Source organism: Pan troglodytes, chromosome 3, assembly GCF_028858775.2.
Source record: "Pan troglodytes isolate AG18354 chromosome 3, NHGRI_mPanTro3-v2.0_pri, whole genome shotgun sequence".
NCBI classification, from domain to species: Eukaryota; Metazoa; Chordata; class Mammalia; order Primates; family Hominidae; genus Pan; species Pan troglodytes.
The window spans coordinates 21,760,181-21,779,728 of NC_072401.2; the positions used below are offsets into that span (position 1 = coordinate 21,760,181).

Sequence of the window (19,548 nt, forward strand, 5' to 3'; positions counted from 1 at the left end):
GGACTCAGTTTCCTTATCTATAAGATGATCAATTTGAAACTGGCAGTTTCTGCAGGATGTTTTGTTCTATGAAACCTTGAAAAATCAGAGCTACAATTATGTAAATTACTGATATATCTTCTCTTATTTTTCCCTCTTCCTCATTTTTCTGGGTTCACTATAGTACCTATGCTTTTACTAATGTCTCTACATAGAGCTAGATGCAAAAAAAAAAAAAAATGAATCAGATTCTTAAATACAATTTTTTTAATGGGCATATTCTGTAAGAGAAGTTCATACTGTGTATGACTTTTATGTATCTCTGTATGTTTTATCTTACTTGAGAATATTTATCTTGTGCAGTCACAATGAATGCCTTTTGGATTGGCGCTACAATAAAGATATTGGAATTAATCTAGACTCCTTCATTTATTTCCTTGTGATCTTAAGCAAGTTATTATTCTCCCTGAACTTCTAGTTTATTCATCTGCAAAATCAAAATATCACTTTCAGTCTTGCATGATTGAGATGATAATTCCAAGGCGAGGCATATGCAACACTTTTTTTCATCCTCTTTGTCTTATACAGGTTCTCAACTAAGGTAAGCTTTCTTCCCTCCCTTGTACTCTGTTCTCAATAACTAGAACCATCAGTGTTCCTTCTTGTTTTTTACTTGCTGAGAAAGGTTAGGGTGTGTGTTTTCTGTTGATGACCATCTTCATCAAGCCTTAAAACCCAATTGATGTTTGTGTTATGCTTTAATTCAATGCTGGATGCACTTACTTCAAAATATTACTCCAATATGGATCATCTTACTGCCTTCATCCATGCTTCAGTCAACCCAATCCATACATCTCAGACCTTTTCATAAATAACAGTCATCCTGGATTCAAGGTCTCACTTTTTCTCAGTAGCATCTTATGTTGAATTTCCACCTTTCTCCAAAATCACCAGCCCTTCTCTGCCCCATCTATTTCCAGCCATCCCATTTGTCTCCCAAAGCAAAACAGATCGACTCTCAGTTTGAGAATGAACATTTCTGTCTATTTTCTTTTCAAATTTTACCCCAGATCCCAACTAAAGTGTGCGCTTGATTTGACTGAAATTTAATGCTGATTTATTCATGTTACAAGATTGTGTTTAATTTATAACATGGTGCCTTTATAATATTATTTTACTGTGTTTAGAAGATTACGGTACACATGCTTATGCTTGTTAAATAATGTAAGTGATTGAGAGTATTTCATGCATAGAATGCATCCAAGAAATGCTTGTGGAAAGCCATTAATGAATGCCTAATTTAACACTTTCTCCCCTTTGCAAAATTATTAGCCATTGCCCGTGATGTTGTAATGCTTAGGAAATGAAAATTATGTAATAAGATATGGAGTCTGACGGCCTGAGTTTGAATTCCAGTTTTATGACTTACTAGCTGAGTTAACCTTGATCCAAATTCAGTGGACTCTATAGGTCTAAGTTTTCTTATATCTAAAGTGTAAGTGATTACCTATCTCAAAGGATTTGGTGAAGATTAAATAAGATATTGCCATGCTATACTATATTACATGATTAATATATCTATACTACACTCTGTTTAACACATGTCTGACATATAGGCGATAATAAAAAGATATTAATATTATTTATAATTGTTTTATTTTATAGCTAAAAATTAGGATTATGTCAGTCAAGTAATAGTCTAAAATCACATGACTAATAATAAGTGAAGCTGTGATTAGAATCCAACTTAAATAACTTTAGATCCTCTGAGTGTAATCTCTGAATATACTAAATCTTTTTCTTCCAATAGTCCCCTTTTAGGCATCAATGTTCTTGAAATAAGAAAAGATGAACCATAAGAGACCCTAAAGGTGGTATATGTATTCCCTTTATTTCATTACTAGATGGTGTAAAAAGATTGTATGTTTAAGTTTTCTAATATAAAGTATTTTTCTCTTTCTTAAACTTTACAGTTTACAAAGACTTCTCTGATACCCCAAAACACATAAGCGTTGGCATGCCATTGCACTGGGGGAACCAGAATGCTGGGAGAATTAGAACAAGACTCTGTGAATTTCAACTAAGCTATCTGAGATGGAAATCAGCCCCTCCTAGTCATCTCTAGCCCCTTGGTCCTTATTAAGCATCATGGTCTGAACACGCCATCAGTGATGTTTTTCAGTTTGCCCAATTTATTGACAGATCCAGCACTTCCCCACTTCTGTCAACAGCACAGTAGAATTAAGAACTTGGGTTCTAAAAATCCATCTTTGTGTATACAGCTAATACCTTGATTAAGCCTCTTGGGGAAGCTTGTATTACAGTACTACAGATATTTGCTAAATAAGGCGAGTTGAATAAATACAAGAGACAGCCTAGTCCTTACCCTAAGAAGGACTTAGATTACCAGTTGATTTCTTTTTGTCTTTTTATCAAAGATAATTACCAATAACAGTGACTTTTTTCAAGTCATGTGTGATAATGCATTTTTGTGAAATTTTGCTTGTATTAAGGGTGATAGAAGGATGGTTCTTTCTTAATTCAGTAACTGCTTCAGCATAATTTAATACATATTTAGATGAAAAGTAGATATTTTCACAGCCCAGTATTACATATAGAGATAATGAAATCGCTTTGCCATTAAAATTTTGATTCAATTTCTCCCTGGAATGCATTAACAGAAAACCACTTTCATTTTTATAGTTGAAAGAAAAAGGCAGTTTACTGTTGTGAAGTTTCAGGAGTATTCCAAACCAGCATAACTCTGGAGCCTCCTAAACTCCCCACTAAGTAGAGAGAGTCTATGAATTTAAAACACTGGCCACTGGTATTGTGTTTTATCCTTAGAAATCTGCTTCTCATTATTATTTTCATGCCTACTGAACTGGCATTAAGATCACTTTTCTTTAAAAGAAAATGTAATAAATAGTAATGGAATTACCAAAAAAGTTAATAAATGAGTTAATAAATAATAATATGATGTGCTTACTTGTTATTGAAACTCTAAGTTTCGAGAAACTGTATCATGAGGATGCCTGAAACAGCAGCCCCACACGTCAAATTCTAGAGCTACAGGAAAGGAAGTTTTTCTATTCTCTTGAAATACAATGAATATTTCCCTGAGGTATGATGAATTATCCCACTAAGGAAGAGAAGGAAAGATTAGTCTAACCATTATACTGTATATCAATTCCAAAATAGGCCGCTGATATCTATTTTATGGTAAATGATATGTGTTACATAAATTCTCAAATTTTAATTTCCTGTTACACTCATTGAAGTTTTGAAATTGAAAGTTCCACAGAGATTATCAAGTCCAGTTTTCTCATTTTAGAAAACTAGAAAACTAGAGAGGTAAAGTGACTTAATCCAAGGTTAGAGAAAGCAAGAGAGTAGCAGAGGAGGCATAAGCATTTGTGCTCCAACTACTATTTTATATTCTCAGGAGAAAGAATGTTACCTGCTAACTGTAACTCTTGGGTTATAAACATATGACATGGATCTCTGTGTAGTATTATATATTCATGAATATCACACATAGATCAGAACAGGACCCAAGACTCAAGGACCTAATCCCCAGTCTTCTACAATGAAGGAGAACTCAAAGCACTTAAAGATAAGCAAATACAAATAATTTAGACTTTTATATTACCAATTTATTTTGAAGTACATGTATTCTACACATAGATAAAAGCAAAATAATAACTACATTATACAAATGTCATATTTTATATGTCCTTCAGAACAATATGCATATTTCAAACATAATAATACAAAAAAACTACATTGTGAATACCATGTATACTATAAAACAGTTGTAAGTTTACATGAGGAGTTTAATGATTTAGGGAAAAAGTACACAATCATCCTCATAAGGCTTTAACCTAGGTTCAAGATTTTCTACTTAATATTCAAATTCTTTCATAGGACAATTGAGCAGACAGAAATAAGAAAGGTGAAATAAATCATTATCTTCTGAACTTAGACATGCAAAATGGTGCAGGAGGAAAGGAACTCTTAGTTGAAAAGAAATCTGAATGAAATGAGCATCAGTACTTTTTTTAAGAAAGTTTTAGAAAAAAACTATGAAGATGCTAGCTTGATAATAAACATTGCTTATCCTTCTATTAATTAAAATTAGGCTGTAACTGTAGAGTGCACACATTCTGATCTATAGACTTAAACTACACACAATAAGCTATATCAATCTATTCATTTGTTTTTTATCTCCAGCTAGCAAAGTATTTAGTCAAATTAAATCTTGTTTTAAAGGGCTTCTCACTCTAAGATTTGCTTTGGAGATTTGCCTTGTACAGACTTCCAAATGAAAAACACTATTGCTTTCTATCTCTGTCAACTTTTACGCATTAAATAATTCTTCCTTAATGTGGTTATCAACATTTTACTATTTATAATTACTTCCTAACAATCACTGGAAATCATATATGAAGTTTATATTAAAGTTTCTGAGATAGTGCATTCTCTCCATAGTATTAGTCCAAGATTGTCCTGGAGAATGCTGATATTGTAAAACGTAAAGTACAAGAGAGAAATTGTTCATACAAATCAGTACAGCTTTGAATTTAAGTAATAATAAAAAGGAAAGACTTCATAGAGGTTAGCAGCTCTTAGAGGAAGGAAACACAAGTTCTCATTTGGGAGAGGGAATATTTGTGCTCCTGAAACAAGCAGAACCAATACTAGAGTAGGTGTCATCACCAAATCCAGATTCAAAGCCCTCCACACAAGAGCTGAAAGAATGGCCACACAACATCCATGAAATGAGATGAAACAAGTCCCTCAACAGAGCTAGGAATTCTGAGATTGTTCCATGAATTGTCAGTCTCACAGAGAATAAAAACCAGTTCATTAAAATGGGACATCCCAATCACATTTGCCAACTAAAATAACACACACAAATGAACAGAGAAGCCAAACCAAGTTACTGGTTTCATGAGAGTGTACAACATGAAGTCAGTTTTAAAGAGCAATGGCCACTTCTAGATTTTAGAACTTATCCTCTTTCTAGAACTACAGATATTTCCATCAGAGAGGGCTACCAAAAGCATTCTGCAATTTATTTTAAAATTAAATAAACAAACCCAGCTCTCCACCATCCCCCGCCTCCTGCGCCCTGCATCCCCCGCCCCATGAGTTATAAATGTAGGTTTCTGGTAACCTACATCAGAGTGACACACTTATTTTAATTTGATGTTTGCTATTTGTAAATGCAATCTCATTTATGTTACACTGTGGCAGCCATTCTCTGGAGGGCTGGATTAGTTGTGGATGTAAATACATTTATAATGTATTTTCCTTTTTACTTAAGTTTAAAATTTGAAGCAAGGAAAATATCTAAACATAACTACGTCAAACATCATCTAGAGCTTCTTTTAAAAATTGCTCTGCCAACTTTAGAGAAACAGTGACTGGCTGTATGCAAACATACTCTCAAAATGTGTTCTGAGCAGTTAGAAAATTATAATGTAAATTTACTCAGATTCCCAGAGAAACATTTAATTTAGGAAACAATAAGGACAAATACAAAATGTATTGTTTAAACAAAGAGGTGATTGATAAGGAGAATAGGAGAACGAGCCTCTAATGAACATAAACAGCAATACTTGAAAAACAATTGGCTACCTGGAATCTATGTTAAAGTCTGTTATATGAGTTAGAGTCTTTTCCCCTTAGAATCTCTGTTAGCATGTAAAATAGGTAACATTATAAACACTTCTCCGGAAGACTTTATGAAAAGCCTGTCATTCTCAGGCTCCAACCTTAGACCATAAGAAATTATGTCTATTTATTTCCATTTGATCAATGTATTTGCATAGCAAGAAATGAGTGATCTCACAATATACCCAAATAAAATTTGCCGATACAATAAAAGGAGGTATTAGATAAAATAATCAAGCATCAGTATGGACTAAATACTCTCAAAATAAGCAGGTAGATCCATTACAAACCCTTAATTACTTCAGTTTTTGTTCTGACATTTTTGATCCAAAGTGTTTCTCCTAGTTTTAACATTCTCTTGTGAAAACATTACTGCAACTTACAAAAAGTTTATTTCATTAATCTTTGCTACCCTGAAAAACCTGGCTTCCTTCATGTCCATCCCAGAGTAACATTTCTCTGATCTCATTTCAGGTGCCTCTTACATTCACCTAAGACATTTTCATTGCAAAACAGAGAATTTTTAGAAGTCACTAAAAAGCACTCCCTTACCTTCTAAACCTGCTTCAATCAGCCCAAACTGTTCCAATAATTTAACAAAAAGCACAATGACGATCAGAACTGCTATCATTTCAAGCCCTTCCAAGTTCATGGTCAGCTAGGTCATGGTCCGACCACAGCCACTGAGAAGTGCTCCTCTGCCTGGCTTTCTTTGTAAAGCCATTAAACTACATTAAGAAGGCTACTGCTGGAGAAAGGGGAGGAGGAGAGCGTATGAGAGAGAGAGAGAGAGAGAGAGAGAGGAGAGAGAGGGAGAGAGAGAGAGAAGGGAAAGGAGACTAGATGGAGATGGAGAGGCTGAGAAAAAGGGCGTGAGTGACAGAAAATGCATTCATCCTGTCTGCTGTAGCAGAGGCCAGAAGTAGCAGCCGGATAAAGTCGGGCCTGTCGGAATTATCGGCTTCCTCATTATCACTCTTGCACAGAGAGACAGCCACGCATGAAGTCGCGGCGCAGATCACCCGAGGACCCAGGAGGTCACCAGGAACGTCCCGAGGAAACATGAGGCCCGGCGCGGAGGAGATGGCTCTGCGCCCCGGGACTCTGCGCGCCGCGCCGCTGCCACCAGTGGCTTTGTTGGGCCGGCCAGTTGCCTTGGAAACAAGAGAACCCAAGCAAGGGCTGGACTCCTGCTGCAGACAGGGAGCAGAGCACCGCACCTTGAAATACGGAGAAAAACCTGAAAACGCTAAGAGGTGGAGTGACAACTTGCATTCAGCTGTTTCAGAAACATTGTTGACCAGTAAGGAAAATCCAAATGTGTATTTTGTCCCAACTAGCTGAGTGCAGATTGCAACGAGCCTTAAGGGAGTCCTTCAATGTTGACTTTCTTTTCCATGAGTCACCTTATCCGAAAGCTCAGTCACTGAGCACTAATATTCTGGTTTAAGTAGTAACTATCATATCTTTTTGAAGCATGGGAATAATAAACTAATAAGTATTCATCATATTTGCATAGTATCTTAGAGTTTAGCAGCTACCTCCTATGCACTACCTCATACCATTCAATACACCAAAATATATACAGTATTTAATGTGTCCTTCTATCCTTTATAAATAATGATTTAAGTAAATTTGGAGCCAGGAAAAGTTTGAGAATAAAAAAAAATCCTAAAAAAAGCGGAAGTTTTTGTCTCTCTCTTGCACAACTGTTTCATCTTTTTCTTTCCTCCTAACACTGCCCAAATAGATTAGCTCCACAATGAAATACAGAATTTAAAAAAACTACGAGAGAGAGACAGCATCTTAGAAAGCCAATTAAAGTCTCCTATTTCATAGATGAACAAGCTGAGGACCGAAGAGAGCAAAAGAGATGAGGCAAAAAGGCAGAGCAGGATAGAATGAAGGCATCCTTCACTTGGGGTTGGCTTTTGAGGCAGTGGAGTATAAGTTTAGAATATAAACTCCAGGGACAGACTGCTGGGATCTCTTACTAGCTGTGTGACCTTAGGTAAGTTACTTAACATCTCAGTGTCTTAATGACCTCATCTATGAAGAGAGGCATAATAGCACCTAGCTCATCACTCTGTTGAGGGAATTAATGAGTGACACTTTTAGAAAAGAGTGAGTGCTCAATCACTACCACCTCGGGTGCTTTTCACAAGTGTCTCCATGCTCTACTCAGACTTTGCTGGGTTGCCAGAGGAATCAATCTGGAGGAAGTGCAGTCCTCCTCTTATCATTCTCTTAATCAGAAACCTTCCATGGCTCCCTATTTGCCTACAGAACAAAGTTGAAGCTCCTTTGAAGAGCATCCTTTTCTCTCCATGATCCGGTACCTCCTTGAGGATTGCACCTCAGTGGTCTTACTCCTGTTGATACACTCTACCTGACAGCTCAGCTTCCTTCACCCAAACTCATTCTGGGCTTTTCCATTTCTAGGACTTTGCTAAAATTGCTCTATCTATTTAGAAAAACCTTCTTATACCATCTCTGCCTGTCAAGCTCTTAAAACTCTTTCATGGAAACTTCAACCAGAATTGGATCAAATCTCTCTTTTTTGTGTTTTTATGGTACTTTTCCTACTTATGATGTATTATATGATAGCCATATGGGTATACATTCTCTCCATTAAAGGGTAGGCTGCCAGAGGGCAGAGATCATGCCTTGCTAATCTAGATAGTCACTACTGTGCCTCCATGGAGGGCACTTCTTACTTCATAGATGTTTGCTGGATAATAAAAGTCATCAATGATTTGGTGATTACTACACACCAGATGCTTTAATGCATTGCTCCTTCCTAGACATTCTAAAAGTAGGGATGATGATTTGCAGGTGAAACACTAGCCTCAGAGAACCTAAGTAGCAGGCTCAAGGTCACACAGCTGGTGAATGACGGAACCAAGCTTCAAATTCTGATTTGTTTAATGCAAAACCCATTACTTCATCCCATTATCCAACAGGGCTTTAAATGAATTAAAAATCCAAATATTGGCACAAGTGCTTATCAGCACGGGGTGAAGGTTATACCCAAAATGATCCCCCACACTGTTTTGTGACATTCTTTTTTTTGAGAGAGAGAGACAGGGTTTTGCTCTGTAGCCCAGGCTTGAGAGCAGTGGCATGATCACAGCTCACTGCAGCCTTAACCTCCAGAGCTCAAGTGATCTTCCTTTCTCAGCCTCCCAAAGTGCTGGGACTACATGCATGGGCTACCGCATCTGGCTGACACACTGTTTTAGCCATTAACTCCAGTAACTTTGGAACATGAAAAGCATCCAAACTAGTAGTTAATTAAACTCAAGGATCTTTCTTCCTCCTCATTCACAGGATTAATATTACTTAAACACACACCACCTCGGAACTCGAAAGGGAGTTGTTTTTCTAGTACAGTGAACTCTGCAGAGCCCTTCAGCTTGCCTTATATATGAATGTCCATAGTCAAGTGCTTTGTGTTCACATTTAAAGTTGATGACCTGGGGCTGAGAAACATATGTAGGCAGGAACTTTTTTTTTTTTTCTTGAGATGGTGTTTCACTCTTGTTGCCCACGTTGGAGTGCAATGGTGAGCGATCTCGGCTCACCGCAACCTCCATCTCCTGGGTTCAAGCAATTCTCCTGCCTCAGCCTCCTGAGTAGCTGGGATTACAGGCATGCACCACCACACCCAGCTAATTTTGTATTTTTAGTAGAGATGGGGTTTCTCCATGTTGGTCAGGCTGGTTTTGAACTCCCGACCTCAGGTGATATGCCCACCTTGGACCCCCAAAGTGTTGGGATTACAGGCGTGAGCAACTGTGCCTGGCAACTGTGCCTGGCCGGCAGGAACTATTGAAGAGCATCAGAGTGAGAGTCCTTCCACTTGGTCTGGATGTCAAAATTACGGGTTCCTTTGCTGTTATGTTTTTCTTCCCAAGGCCTGAGGGTTTTTCTTTTTTTAAATGTTTATGTAATTAGCTCTGGCCTTTGTATTTCCCTCTCTTGCAGTGCTTATCCCCATATCTTCCCATGAATAAATGACTTGACTTAGGTCTTAGTTCCAAAATTCCTATCACAGAGAGGCCCTTTCTAACCGTACTATATAGAAAAACCTCCCTCACCTGGCCCTGGAATCACTACCCTCTGAACCAGTGTTATTTTCCTCCAAAGCATTGTCACCACCTGGCACGTATATTTGTTTATTAAGTGTCTCCTTCTGCCAGAATTGCTACAATAAACTCCTACCCATGAGGGTAGAGATTTTTGTTTGTCTTGTTCAATATAATATCCTCAATCCCAGAATGGTGCCTGGTGAATAAGAGGGAGTGAGTGGTTGTTGAATGAATAATCTGATTGATATTCTCACCTAAAAAGCTACCTGCTCTCTCACTGATCTGGCAGAGCCCAATTTCCTGTTACCAGCATGCCTCCTCTGCCTGTGGAGCCTGAGAGATTTCCATACTTTTTTTTTAGGAAGTCCTATTCCTACTGCTTCTTTTTAAGGTGAGCCATGAACACTGCATGCTCACACATATTGGCTGTACTCTATCTTCAGCATTTAATGTGAATATGATTTGTGGTTCCTGCCCATGTGAACAATGAAAGCAATACAAGGAAGGCAGCCAAGAAGGTTGCCCTGCCCAAAATATCTTAAAATCACTGGTGTGGATGATAAGTACCTTGGATAGCATCCACTCTCGTCCCTTCATTTTCAGCTAAAAGAACACCGCAATCTAAATAAGTAAAGTTACTTAACTACGTATGCAACTCTTACCTTCAAGTCGCAGCATGGATTCAAACTAAAATATTAATCCAATATATTTTCTTCCTGTAGGGCCTTGAATTCCCTTTTAAAAGAGAAATATTAAGAGCATCCAACAGAAAGAGGAAACCTAAATACTGGCTCCAAATCTTTGTCCTCATTTGGATTACTTAAACTTGCTAAGCTTTGGTTTGCTGGTCTTCAAAATGAGGCCAATATTCCTCCTTCAGGGAAGTGTTGTGAGGATTAGGTGCAATAATATTTCTAAATGATACTTAATCTCCGTGGAGCACATACGTTTTCAAGCAGTGGGTCTAACACATAGAATCTTCCTTTCTAAATTCCCCTCTTTGAGGAAGAGAGGGGTTTACATTTCCATCTTATGGATGAGGAAACAAAGGCTTGTGAAGGACTAGTCAATTTCCCCGACATCCCAAAGCATCTGAAGCCAGTGGGGCTGATAGCTGCTTGCTGATGGTCATAACATTTTCCCATGTGTCTCATGTAACAGTGGCCAGGAATACCCAAAGCATTCAATGAAACAAACATCACCAGCATAAGTAACCCAACACTTGATTGTGACTTTTTAAAAGATTTCTTGCCCTTTCTGCATTAATGTTAGATACAAGAAAGTTCTGTGCCCCTGCCGTGTGAGTGTGTGTGTGTGTGTGTGTGTGTGTAGCAGATAAGTATGAAGCGGCAGTGAGAGAAAAGGGACACTGTTGTGACAGTTTGCCAAAATTTTCTTCTCTGCAATGCATTCTCACGTAACTACTGAGGAGGGTGAGAGGCTGTTTCAGGCGCCCCCATTTAAAGAAGTTTCTTCAAAGCAATTTTGGGGAGTCCTTCAGCTCAGGCTCTACTGCTGCATGAAGGCTATCTCTTGCCTGTCCCCAGAAAAATGAACGTGCTTAATTAGAGACACTCTTACTTTTGCACTTCAGAGCGTACCCCTAAAGTGCAGTTTATTCAAAATCACCAGTTAACTCACAGTAATGAACCCATTTCTGCTTTGATTCCAGCAATATGGCTTTTGGAAGAAAAATAATGTTTATAAAATGAAAGATGAGTTTGCCCTTTGATGAACTGAGGCAGGGAACAAAGGGATTTTGGCACGTTATGTCTTTCTAGATTCCAGGCTGGGAAGGCTTTATAGAGAAGAGGAGAAAGGGGGCGAACTTTCTCTACGCTTTCACCACAGAGTCCCAGTGAGTTGGCCTTCTCAAGACCTAACCTTCATTCAGTTTGTTTCTGATTGTTCGTCTTTCATTCAATTGCTAAAGTTGTGGTCCAGGTACTCTATAAGCCAGTATGAGTAATAAAAAGATGAATACCCATTTTTCCATGAGCTGATTATTAAGTATTTCATACCTGTAAAAAATACCACTTGTAGCCCATAAATATATCTATGTACCCACAAAATTAAAAATTAAAAAATATATCCTTAGTCTTCACTAGCTTAAAATCTATTAAAAACAAAATTTAGATCATAATAGCTCATGTGTGTAGAATAATCACTATCTGAGAGACTAGCACATGGAGCACTTTATATGGATTATTTCACTGTATCCTCTGTAAACCCTATGAGGCAGCTACTAATACTATCTCCATTTTGCAAGGGGAAATTGAGGAATGGAGGCCTCATTGGATTATACCAGGAAATATCCAGCTCAGGATTGAAACCCAAGTCTGACTCCAGTGATCAAGAGATAATATTTTAGATGCCATTGAAAACACCTGAAATTCGATAGAGCTCCCTCTCCCCTCTCCCCTCTCCCCTCTCCCCTCCTCCCTCTCCCCTCTCCCCTCTCCCCTCTCCCCTCCTCCCTCTCCCCTCTCCCCTCTCCCCTCTTTCCACGGTCTCCCTCTGATGCCGAGCCGAAGCTGGACGGTACTGCTGCCATCTCAGCTCACTGCAACCTCCCTGCCCGATTCTCCTGCCTCAGCCACTACGCCTGACTGGTTTTCGTATTTTTTTGGTGGAGACGGGGTTTCGATGTGTCGGCTGGGCTGGTCTCCAGCTCCTAACCGCGAGTGATCCGCCAGCCTCGGCCTCCCGAGGTGCCGGGATTGCAGACGGAGTCTCGTTAACTCAGTGCTCAATGGCGCCCAGGCTGGAGTGCAGTGGCGTGATCTCGGCTCGCTACAACCACCTCCCAGCCGCCTGCCTTGGCCTCCCTAAGTGCCGAGATTGCAGCCTCTGCCTGGCAGCCACCCCGTCTGGGAAGTGAGGAGCGTCTCCGCCTGACCGCCCATCATCTGGGATGTGAGGAGCCCCTCTGCCTGGCTGCCCAGTCTGGAAAGTGAAGAGCGTCTCTGCCCGGCCGCCATCCCATCTAGGAAGTGAGGAGCGCCTCTTCCCGGCCGCCATCACATCTGGGAAGTGAGGAGCGTCTCTGCCCGGCCGCCCATCATCTGAGATGTGGGGAGCACCTCTGCCCTGCCGCCCCGTCCGGGATGTGAGGAGTGTCTCTGCCCGGCCGCCCTGTCTGAGAAGTGAGGAGACCCTCTGCCTGGCAACCGCCCCATCTGAGAAGTGAGGAGCCCCTCCGCCCGGCAGCCACCCCGTCTGAGAAGTGAGGAGCGTCCTCCCTCCTCGTCCGGGAGGGAGGTGGGGGGGTCAGCCCCCCGCCTGGCCAGCCGCCCCAACCGGGAGGTGAGGGGCGCCTCTGCCCGGCCGCCCCTACCGGGAAGTGAGGAGCCCCTCTGCCCGGCCAGCCGCCCTGTCCGGGAGGGAGGTGGGGGGTCAGCCCCCCGCCCGGCCAGCTGCCCCGTCCGGGAGGGAGGTGGGGGGGGTCAGCCCCCCGCCCGGCCAGCTGCCCCGTCCGGGAGGTGAGGGGCGCTTCTGCCCGGCCGCCCCTACTGGGAAGTGAGGAGCTCCTCTGCCCGGCCACCACCCCATCTGGGAGGTGTACTCAACAGCTCATTGAGAATGGGCCATGAAGACAATGGCGGTTTTGTGGAATAGAAAGGGGGGAAAGGTGGGGAAAAGATTGAGAAATCGGATGGTTGCCGTGTCTGTGTAGAAAGAAGTAGACATGGGAGACTTTTCATTTTGTTCTGTACTAAGAAAAATTCTTCTGCCTTGGGATCCTGTTGATCTGTGACCTTACCCCGAACCCTGTGCTCTCTGAAACATGTGCTGTATCCACTCAGGGTTGAATGGATTAAGGGCGGTGCAAGATGTGCTTTGTTAAACAGATGCTTGAAGGCAGCATGTTCGTTAAGAGTCATCACCACTCCCTAATCTCAAGTACCCAGGGACACAAACACTGCGGAAGGCCGCAGGGTCCTCTGCCTAGGAAAACCAGAGAACTTTGTTCACTTGTTTATCTGCTGACCTTCCCTCCACTATTGTCCTGTGACCCTGCCAAATCCCCCTCTGCGAGAAACACCCAAGAATGATCAATAAAAAAGAAAAAAAAGAAAAGAAAACACCTGAAATTCAAAGCAGCATCTGGTAAAAGTCTTTAAGAAAGTATGGAAAGTACCATGAGATCAGGGAAAGCTGACAGGCTCTAATGGTAGTGGCAGGTAGGGGAATCGAACTAAGATCAGCTTTATAGAGATCACGTTGGGCTCGTACTATGTGGATACTAGGTGGTATTTTTCTTTTCATAGCAAAGGCAATGTATATTACATGACTAATGGAGAAGAAAACTAGTCTTGCCAGAATTTTTTTTTTTTTTTTGAGACAAGGCCTTGCTTTTTCACCTAGGATGGAATGCAGTGGCCCGATCTCAGCTCACTGCAACTTCCACCACCTCCCAGGTTCAAGCAGTTCTCCTGTCTCAGCCTCCCGAGTAGCTGGGAGTGCAGGCGTGCATCACCACAACCAGCTAATTTTTGTATTTTTAGTAGAGATGGAGTTTCACCATTTCTAGGGCTAGGCTGGTCTTGAACTCTTGACCTCATGTGATCCATCCGCCTCTGCCTCCCAAAGTGCTGGGACTACAGGTGTAAGCCACCACACCCAGCCTTGCCAGAGAATTTACCCAGAGCCTGAAAGAACAGTCAAAGCCCATCTCAAATCACTTGCCCAGGTGCTCCTGGAAAGTTTCTTCCCCTCATTTTTCAGACCATCTCCCATTCTGGTGCGCAAAATCAGCATCAGTGACCTGCCTTTAACTTCCTTTGGCACTTACTTGATCCAAGAGAAGCCTGGCTGAATCTTAGGATTGAGTGAATAGAAAGCAAATTTGACCCTTCAAAATGAACTGAAAGAAAACGAGCAGAAGGCAAAGGCATCACATAATAAATGTATTTCTTTCTTCTTTTTTTTTTCTTTTTTTGAGACGGAATCTCACTCTGTTGCCCAGGCTGGAGTGCAGTGGCGCGATTTCCGGTCATTGCAAGCTCCGCCTCCAAGGTTCAAGCCATTCTCCTGCCTCAGCCTCCCGAGTAGCTGGGACTACAGGCACGTGCACGACGTCGGCTAATTTTTTGTATTTTAATAGAGACGGGGTTTCACCATGTTAGCCAGGATGGTCTGGATCGCCTAACCTCGTGATCCGCCCACCTCGACCTCCCAAAGTGCTGGGATTACAGGAGTGAGCCACTGTGCCCGGTCTGAGAAATGCATTTCAATAATAATGTGAAAAGACAATGAGCCGCATTTATGGCAGAGGCAGTACAATGCAGAGGTTAAGAGTATGCTTGGGTTTAAATCCCCACTTTGTTTCTTTAGAGCCTTGTGACTTTGGGCAAATTGCTGAGATGAGTCACACAAAGCACTTAGAACAGAGACTGTCACTGTGTAAATGCTCAATAAATAATAGCTGTTATTGTTATTTATTGAGCTCTTGCTACACATCAAGTACTGTTCTAATTGAATTATCTTAATATGTCCATATAACAAACTCAATGAACCAAGTACTATTATTATTCCTAGCCACTATATGGATAAGAAGGACTAGGGCATCTGCAATTGAGGTGGAATTCTAAGGAAAACACATTGCTTATACCCACCCATGAAGCTGACCACCATCTTCACCACGAGTAATATAGGAAGAAATTATAAACTTATAATGGCTTGGTTTTTAAATTATTCTTCTTAAAAATGATGGAAATCACCTGTTATCCCAGCACTTTGGGAGGCCTAGGTGGACGGATCATGAGGTCAAGAGATCGAGACCATCCTGGCCAACATGGTGAAACCCCATCTCTACTAAAAATACAAAAATTAACTGGGTGTGATGGCACGTGCCTGTAGTCCCAGCTACTTGGGAGGCTGAGGCAGGAGAACCGCTTGAACCCAGGAGGTGGAGGTTGCAGTGAGCCGAGATCATGCCACTGCACTCCAGTCTGGTGTCAGGGCAAGACTCTGTCTCAAAAAAAAGAAAAAAGAAAAAAAAAAAAAAAACAATGTAAACAGCCTAAAAGTAACTATCTTGAACACTGATATTTGAGGACATCTTTGTCACCTTCCATTCTGAAACATTCTACAAGATGAACAGATGCAGTGAGGTGTTGGCACGACATCAGACTACAGATTCTACTCAAATTCAAGTGGGGTTTCAAAGGGTCCTATCATCATTTCCTTGAGGAAACCCACCTTCAAGGGCATATTTGACTGCTTCATAAGTCTCATCAGCCCCATGATCCATGAATCACACTGTAGTTCTAGACTAGTCTAGTCTTATTTGGTCTAGTTCCATGACTAGACAATATCCTTAATGATGAAGGATCAACACCACACCCAGACTTCACCACCCATCCTTGTCCTAAGAATAAATAGCAAACACAAGCTGCTCAGTGGGTAAAGGTAGTTAAATGGAGGAACAATAGACAGGGACTCAAAAAACTAATTTGAGCTGTACATTACCGCATTCTTAAAGGGCTGAAGACAAATGGGAGGAAAGGAATTGATAGCAAGAGTGTCCAGCACTGGCAAGAGAGAACAGAGAACTAAGCTGTTATACATATGTATTGACTCATGCTCAAACTGTTATGTGCATCAGCATTAACTAGAAATCTCCCTAAAAAGGAATCCTCAGACCTTTCCCAGAGATTCTCATTTCATAGGTCTTAGGTAGAGACCCTGGATCTCCATTTTTCTCAAAAGTTCTAATGATTCTTATGCAGGACTTCTCTGGACCACACTGTGAGAAACACTGCATTAATCTGCTCAAACACCCTCACCCATGTAAGGAACACATTCTCCCAGCTCATCAAAACTAGCTGAGAGTCACACCTTTTACAAACTTGACATGGTTAAGAATAGACGGGGGTTCCTTTGGTTTCTCAAACTTCTCTGGAAAGTTTTTTCTTCGATAAAAGTAAGGCATTTTAAACAGATTGGGAATAGACACAAGTTTCTATTCCATATTTAAAGGGTTTTGTTTGTTTGTTTTTATTCAGGCCATTCATTTCCTGCATTCATGACAACTTTCTCTCATCAATGAGCTTTAGATACAAACTTTAGTAGAGACAGAGGACTGTGAATGATCCTACACTTTTCTGCATTGCTTCATAACCTAGCTCCCATCTTTGATCCGTCCCTGGAGAATCCGTCTTTCAGCTCCAAATGTAATCACTTAAGTGAAGGGCAGAACTGATGTGCAGCCATCTTAATAGCCAAGCTAGGTGAAGTAAATAGAATTGATGGATACAAATGTTCAGAAGTGTGAAGCTGATTTAGATAAAGTAGATATTTCAGTTTGAGATCTAATAAAAAGCAAAACAGCAGCCACATGGAGCCCTTTCCCATTACTCCCTGGGGCTAATCTTTATCTAAATCAATACTATAAAAGTAACAAAAGACACAAAGTTGTCTGATGCATAATTCATTTATTATGAACTCATGTTAAGACGCAAATAATTGAAACAGGATTATTTATGTGATCATTAAACCCAGGAGTAATTTCAACAGATTTTTAGCCCTGGTTAATAAAAATCTTAGTTGTGGATACATATTTAGCCAGATTTCCTTCCAAATATCATCTCCTCCAACAAATTATTCCTCATTACAGCTGACATGTTGTACTTCCTCACTGTAATAGAGTATAAATAATTGTTTATCCTATTATTTTATTGCACCAAAGAAATATAAAATGTAAAAAGCAATATACAACAATCTCCTTGACAATTATTCATGCTTATATGCTGTAGTTTAATTACTAACAATTCTAACTGACTCACTTGTTATTAACTCTGATTTTAAACAGAAATATTTCAAATAAAAAACCTATGATAACCAAGTTAAACTAGAATCGAATTATGAATACTAATTAAGTATATATTTTATTTGAAAAACACACAGGACACCGTTAGTAGAACCACACTGAAAAAGAAAAATTATCCTCAATGCAATGGAAATGTAACCCATTAAATAATACAAAGGCCTCAAAGAATTAAAGATTAGCTTTTATGGATAACTGAGAGCATGCTACGTTAAATTTATTATGAGCAGACTAAAACTCTTTTGAAGGGTCATCAAAACAAGCCAGTCAAGCCTGACCTGCTGGTTTGATAACTCAGGATGGCACCTCTCTGAACTACGGTATTGTTTCATAGTTTTCTACTGCTGCATAGCACATCATCCCAAATTGAGTGACTTAGAACAACACAAATTTATTATTTCACAGTTTCTGTGGATAAGGAGTCTGCGTACGGGTTAGTAGAGTACTCTATTCAGGCTTAAATCAAGATGTAGGCTCGGGCTGTGATCATATCTGAAGCTCTGTGTCCTCTTCTGAGATTACAGTTTGTTGAAAGGATTCATTTCCTTGTAGTTTTATGACTGAGTTCCCCTGTTTTCTTGCTAGCTGTTGGACAGGGACTACTTTCATCTCCTAAACATTGCTCTTGGTGCCATGTTCTGTCTGCAATGTGGTAGGTTGCTCTTTCAATGCTAGCAAGAAATGTCTTCCACGCTTCAAATTTCTCTGACCTCTTTTCAGGGCTTGGCCGATTAGGTCAGGCTCACTTGGGATTGCATTCCTTTGGATTAACTCAAAGTCAACTGATTAGGAACCTTAGTTACAGCTACAAAATCTTTTCACCCATATAGGGTACCAAAATTATGGTAGCAATATCCTATCATAGTAACAAATCCAATTCACACTTGAAGGAAAGGGATTATATAGGGTGTGTACATCAGGGTCATTTTAGGTGTGCAATCGTGAGGACTATTCTAGAATTCTGCCTACCACAACAGGTTTCCACTGTAACTGCTGAGTGGCATGCTAGGTGTTCTGTGGTTGTAGGAGGCTGAAGGATATTTTTTTTTATCTCATGCATTTTTCAAACTATAACTGAGGGGAGGCTCAGCATAGAACTACTGGACATTTGGCCACTGAATGCACAGAAGCCAATAGAAAGATGTAAAGTCCTGGAGTGTAAGCTGTCTATTAACAAGTCATGGTAACAAGGAAAGGAGAATGGCCAGAAAATGCCAATGCAAAACTCTGGCTACCTAGTGTGGTTAAACTATATGTTGAATAGCTGGCTTCATCCACTGAAATGTATAAGGCAGAAAGAACTATCTAGAAAAGGATGAAGAGTACCATATTTGGGACCTTAACACTGTAGCTTGGGACTCCATTTCTTTTAGAGCAGATTCTTCTTGTATTTATAGTTTTATTTTTATTTTTCCTGCTTCCTGTTGCTCTGCTCTGGCTATGTTTCCACTATAGTTATGGCTGATCTTATGATCTATTCACTTCCTCAAGTTAGATGATAGTGAAATACTGCCTGGACACAAATCCTAACTGGATACTTCACTGGCTACACAGCTTTGGGTAAATACCGTCTTTCAGTCTCAGTTACATTACCTATACAACACAGATAGTAGTAACATCTCAGAGTTGTTAAGTTGAAATACAGTTGACCCTTGAACGACATAGGTTAGAGCCCCACAGAACAACTTATACACAGACTTCTATCTCTGCCACCTCTGAGACAGCAAGACCAACTTCTCTTCCTTCTCCCTCCTCAGCCTACTCAATGTGAAGATGACGAAGATGAAAGCCTTTATGATGATCTACTTCCACTTAATAAATGGTAAGCATAGTCTCTCTTCTTTATGATTTTCTTAATTTTTTTTACTAGCTTGCTTTCTTGTAAGAATTCAGCATATAATACATATACAACGCATGTGTTAATCAACTGTTTGTAATAGATCAGGCTTCTGATCAACAGTAGGCTAT

The 19,548-nt window shown here is 40.3% G+C and overlaps 1 protein-coding gene and 1 long non-coding RNA gene across 6 annotated transcripts in view; one reads left to right on the top strand and one right to left on the bottom strand.

Moving 5' to 3' along the window:
• The window catches only part of KCNIP4 (potassium voltage-gated channel interacting protein 4), a 1,220,775-nt gene that overhangs the window by 562,537 nt on the left and 638,690 nt on the right, over positions 1-19,548 (bottom strand). Inside the window, exon 1 of one of the 4 annotated variants that reach the window (XM_526537.9) lies at positions 6,211-6,386. The exons of the other annotated variants lie outside the window; for them this stretch is intronic. Coding sequence (XP_526537.2) covers positions 6,211-6,310 — 100 coding nt within the window. The 5' untranslated portion in view covers positions 6,311-6,386. Of the gene's footprint in view, positions 1-6,210; positions 6,387-19,548 lie in introns of those variants that run through there. 4 annotated transcript variants of the gene reach the window in all.
• The window catches only part of LOC129143837 (uncharacterized), a 51,075-nt gene continuing 38,344 nt past the window's right edge, over positions 6,818-19,548 (top strand). Inside the window, exons 1-2 of one of the 2 annotated variants that reach the window (XR_008547749.2) lie at positions 6,818-6,961; positions 19,338-19,402. This is a non-coding gene — a long non-coding RNA (uncharacterized LOC129143837). The remainder of the gene's footprint in view (positions 6,962-19,337; positions 19,403-19,548) is intronic. The other variant, XR_010156281.1, reaches the window with a different exon arrangement.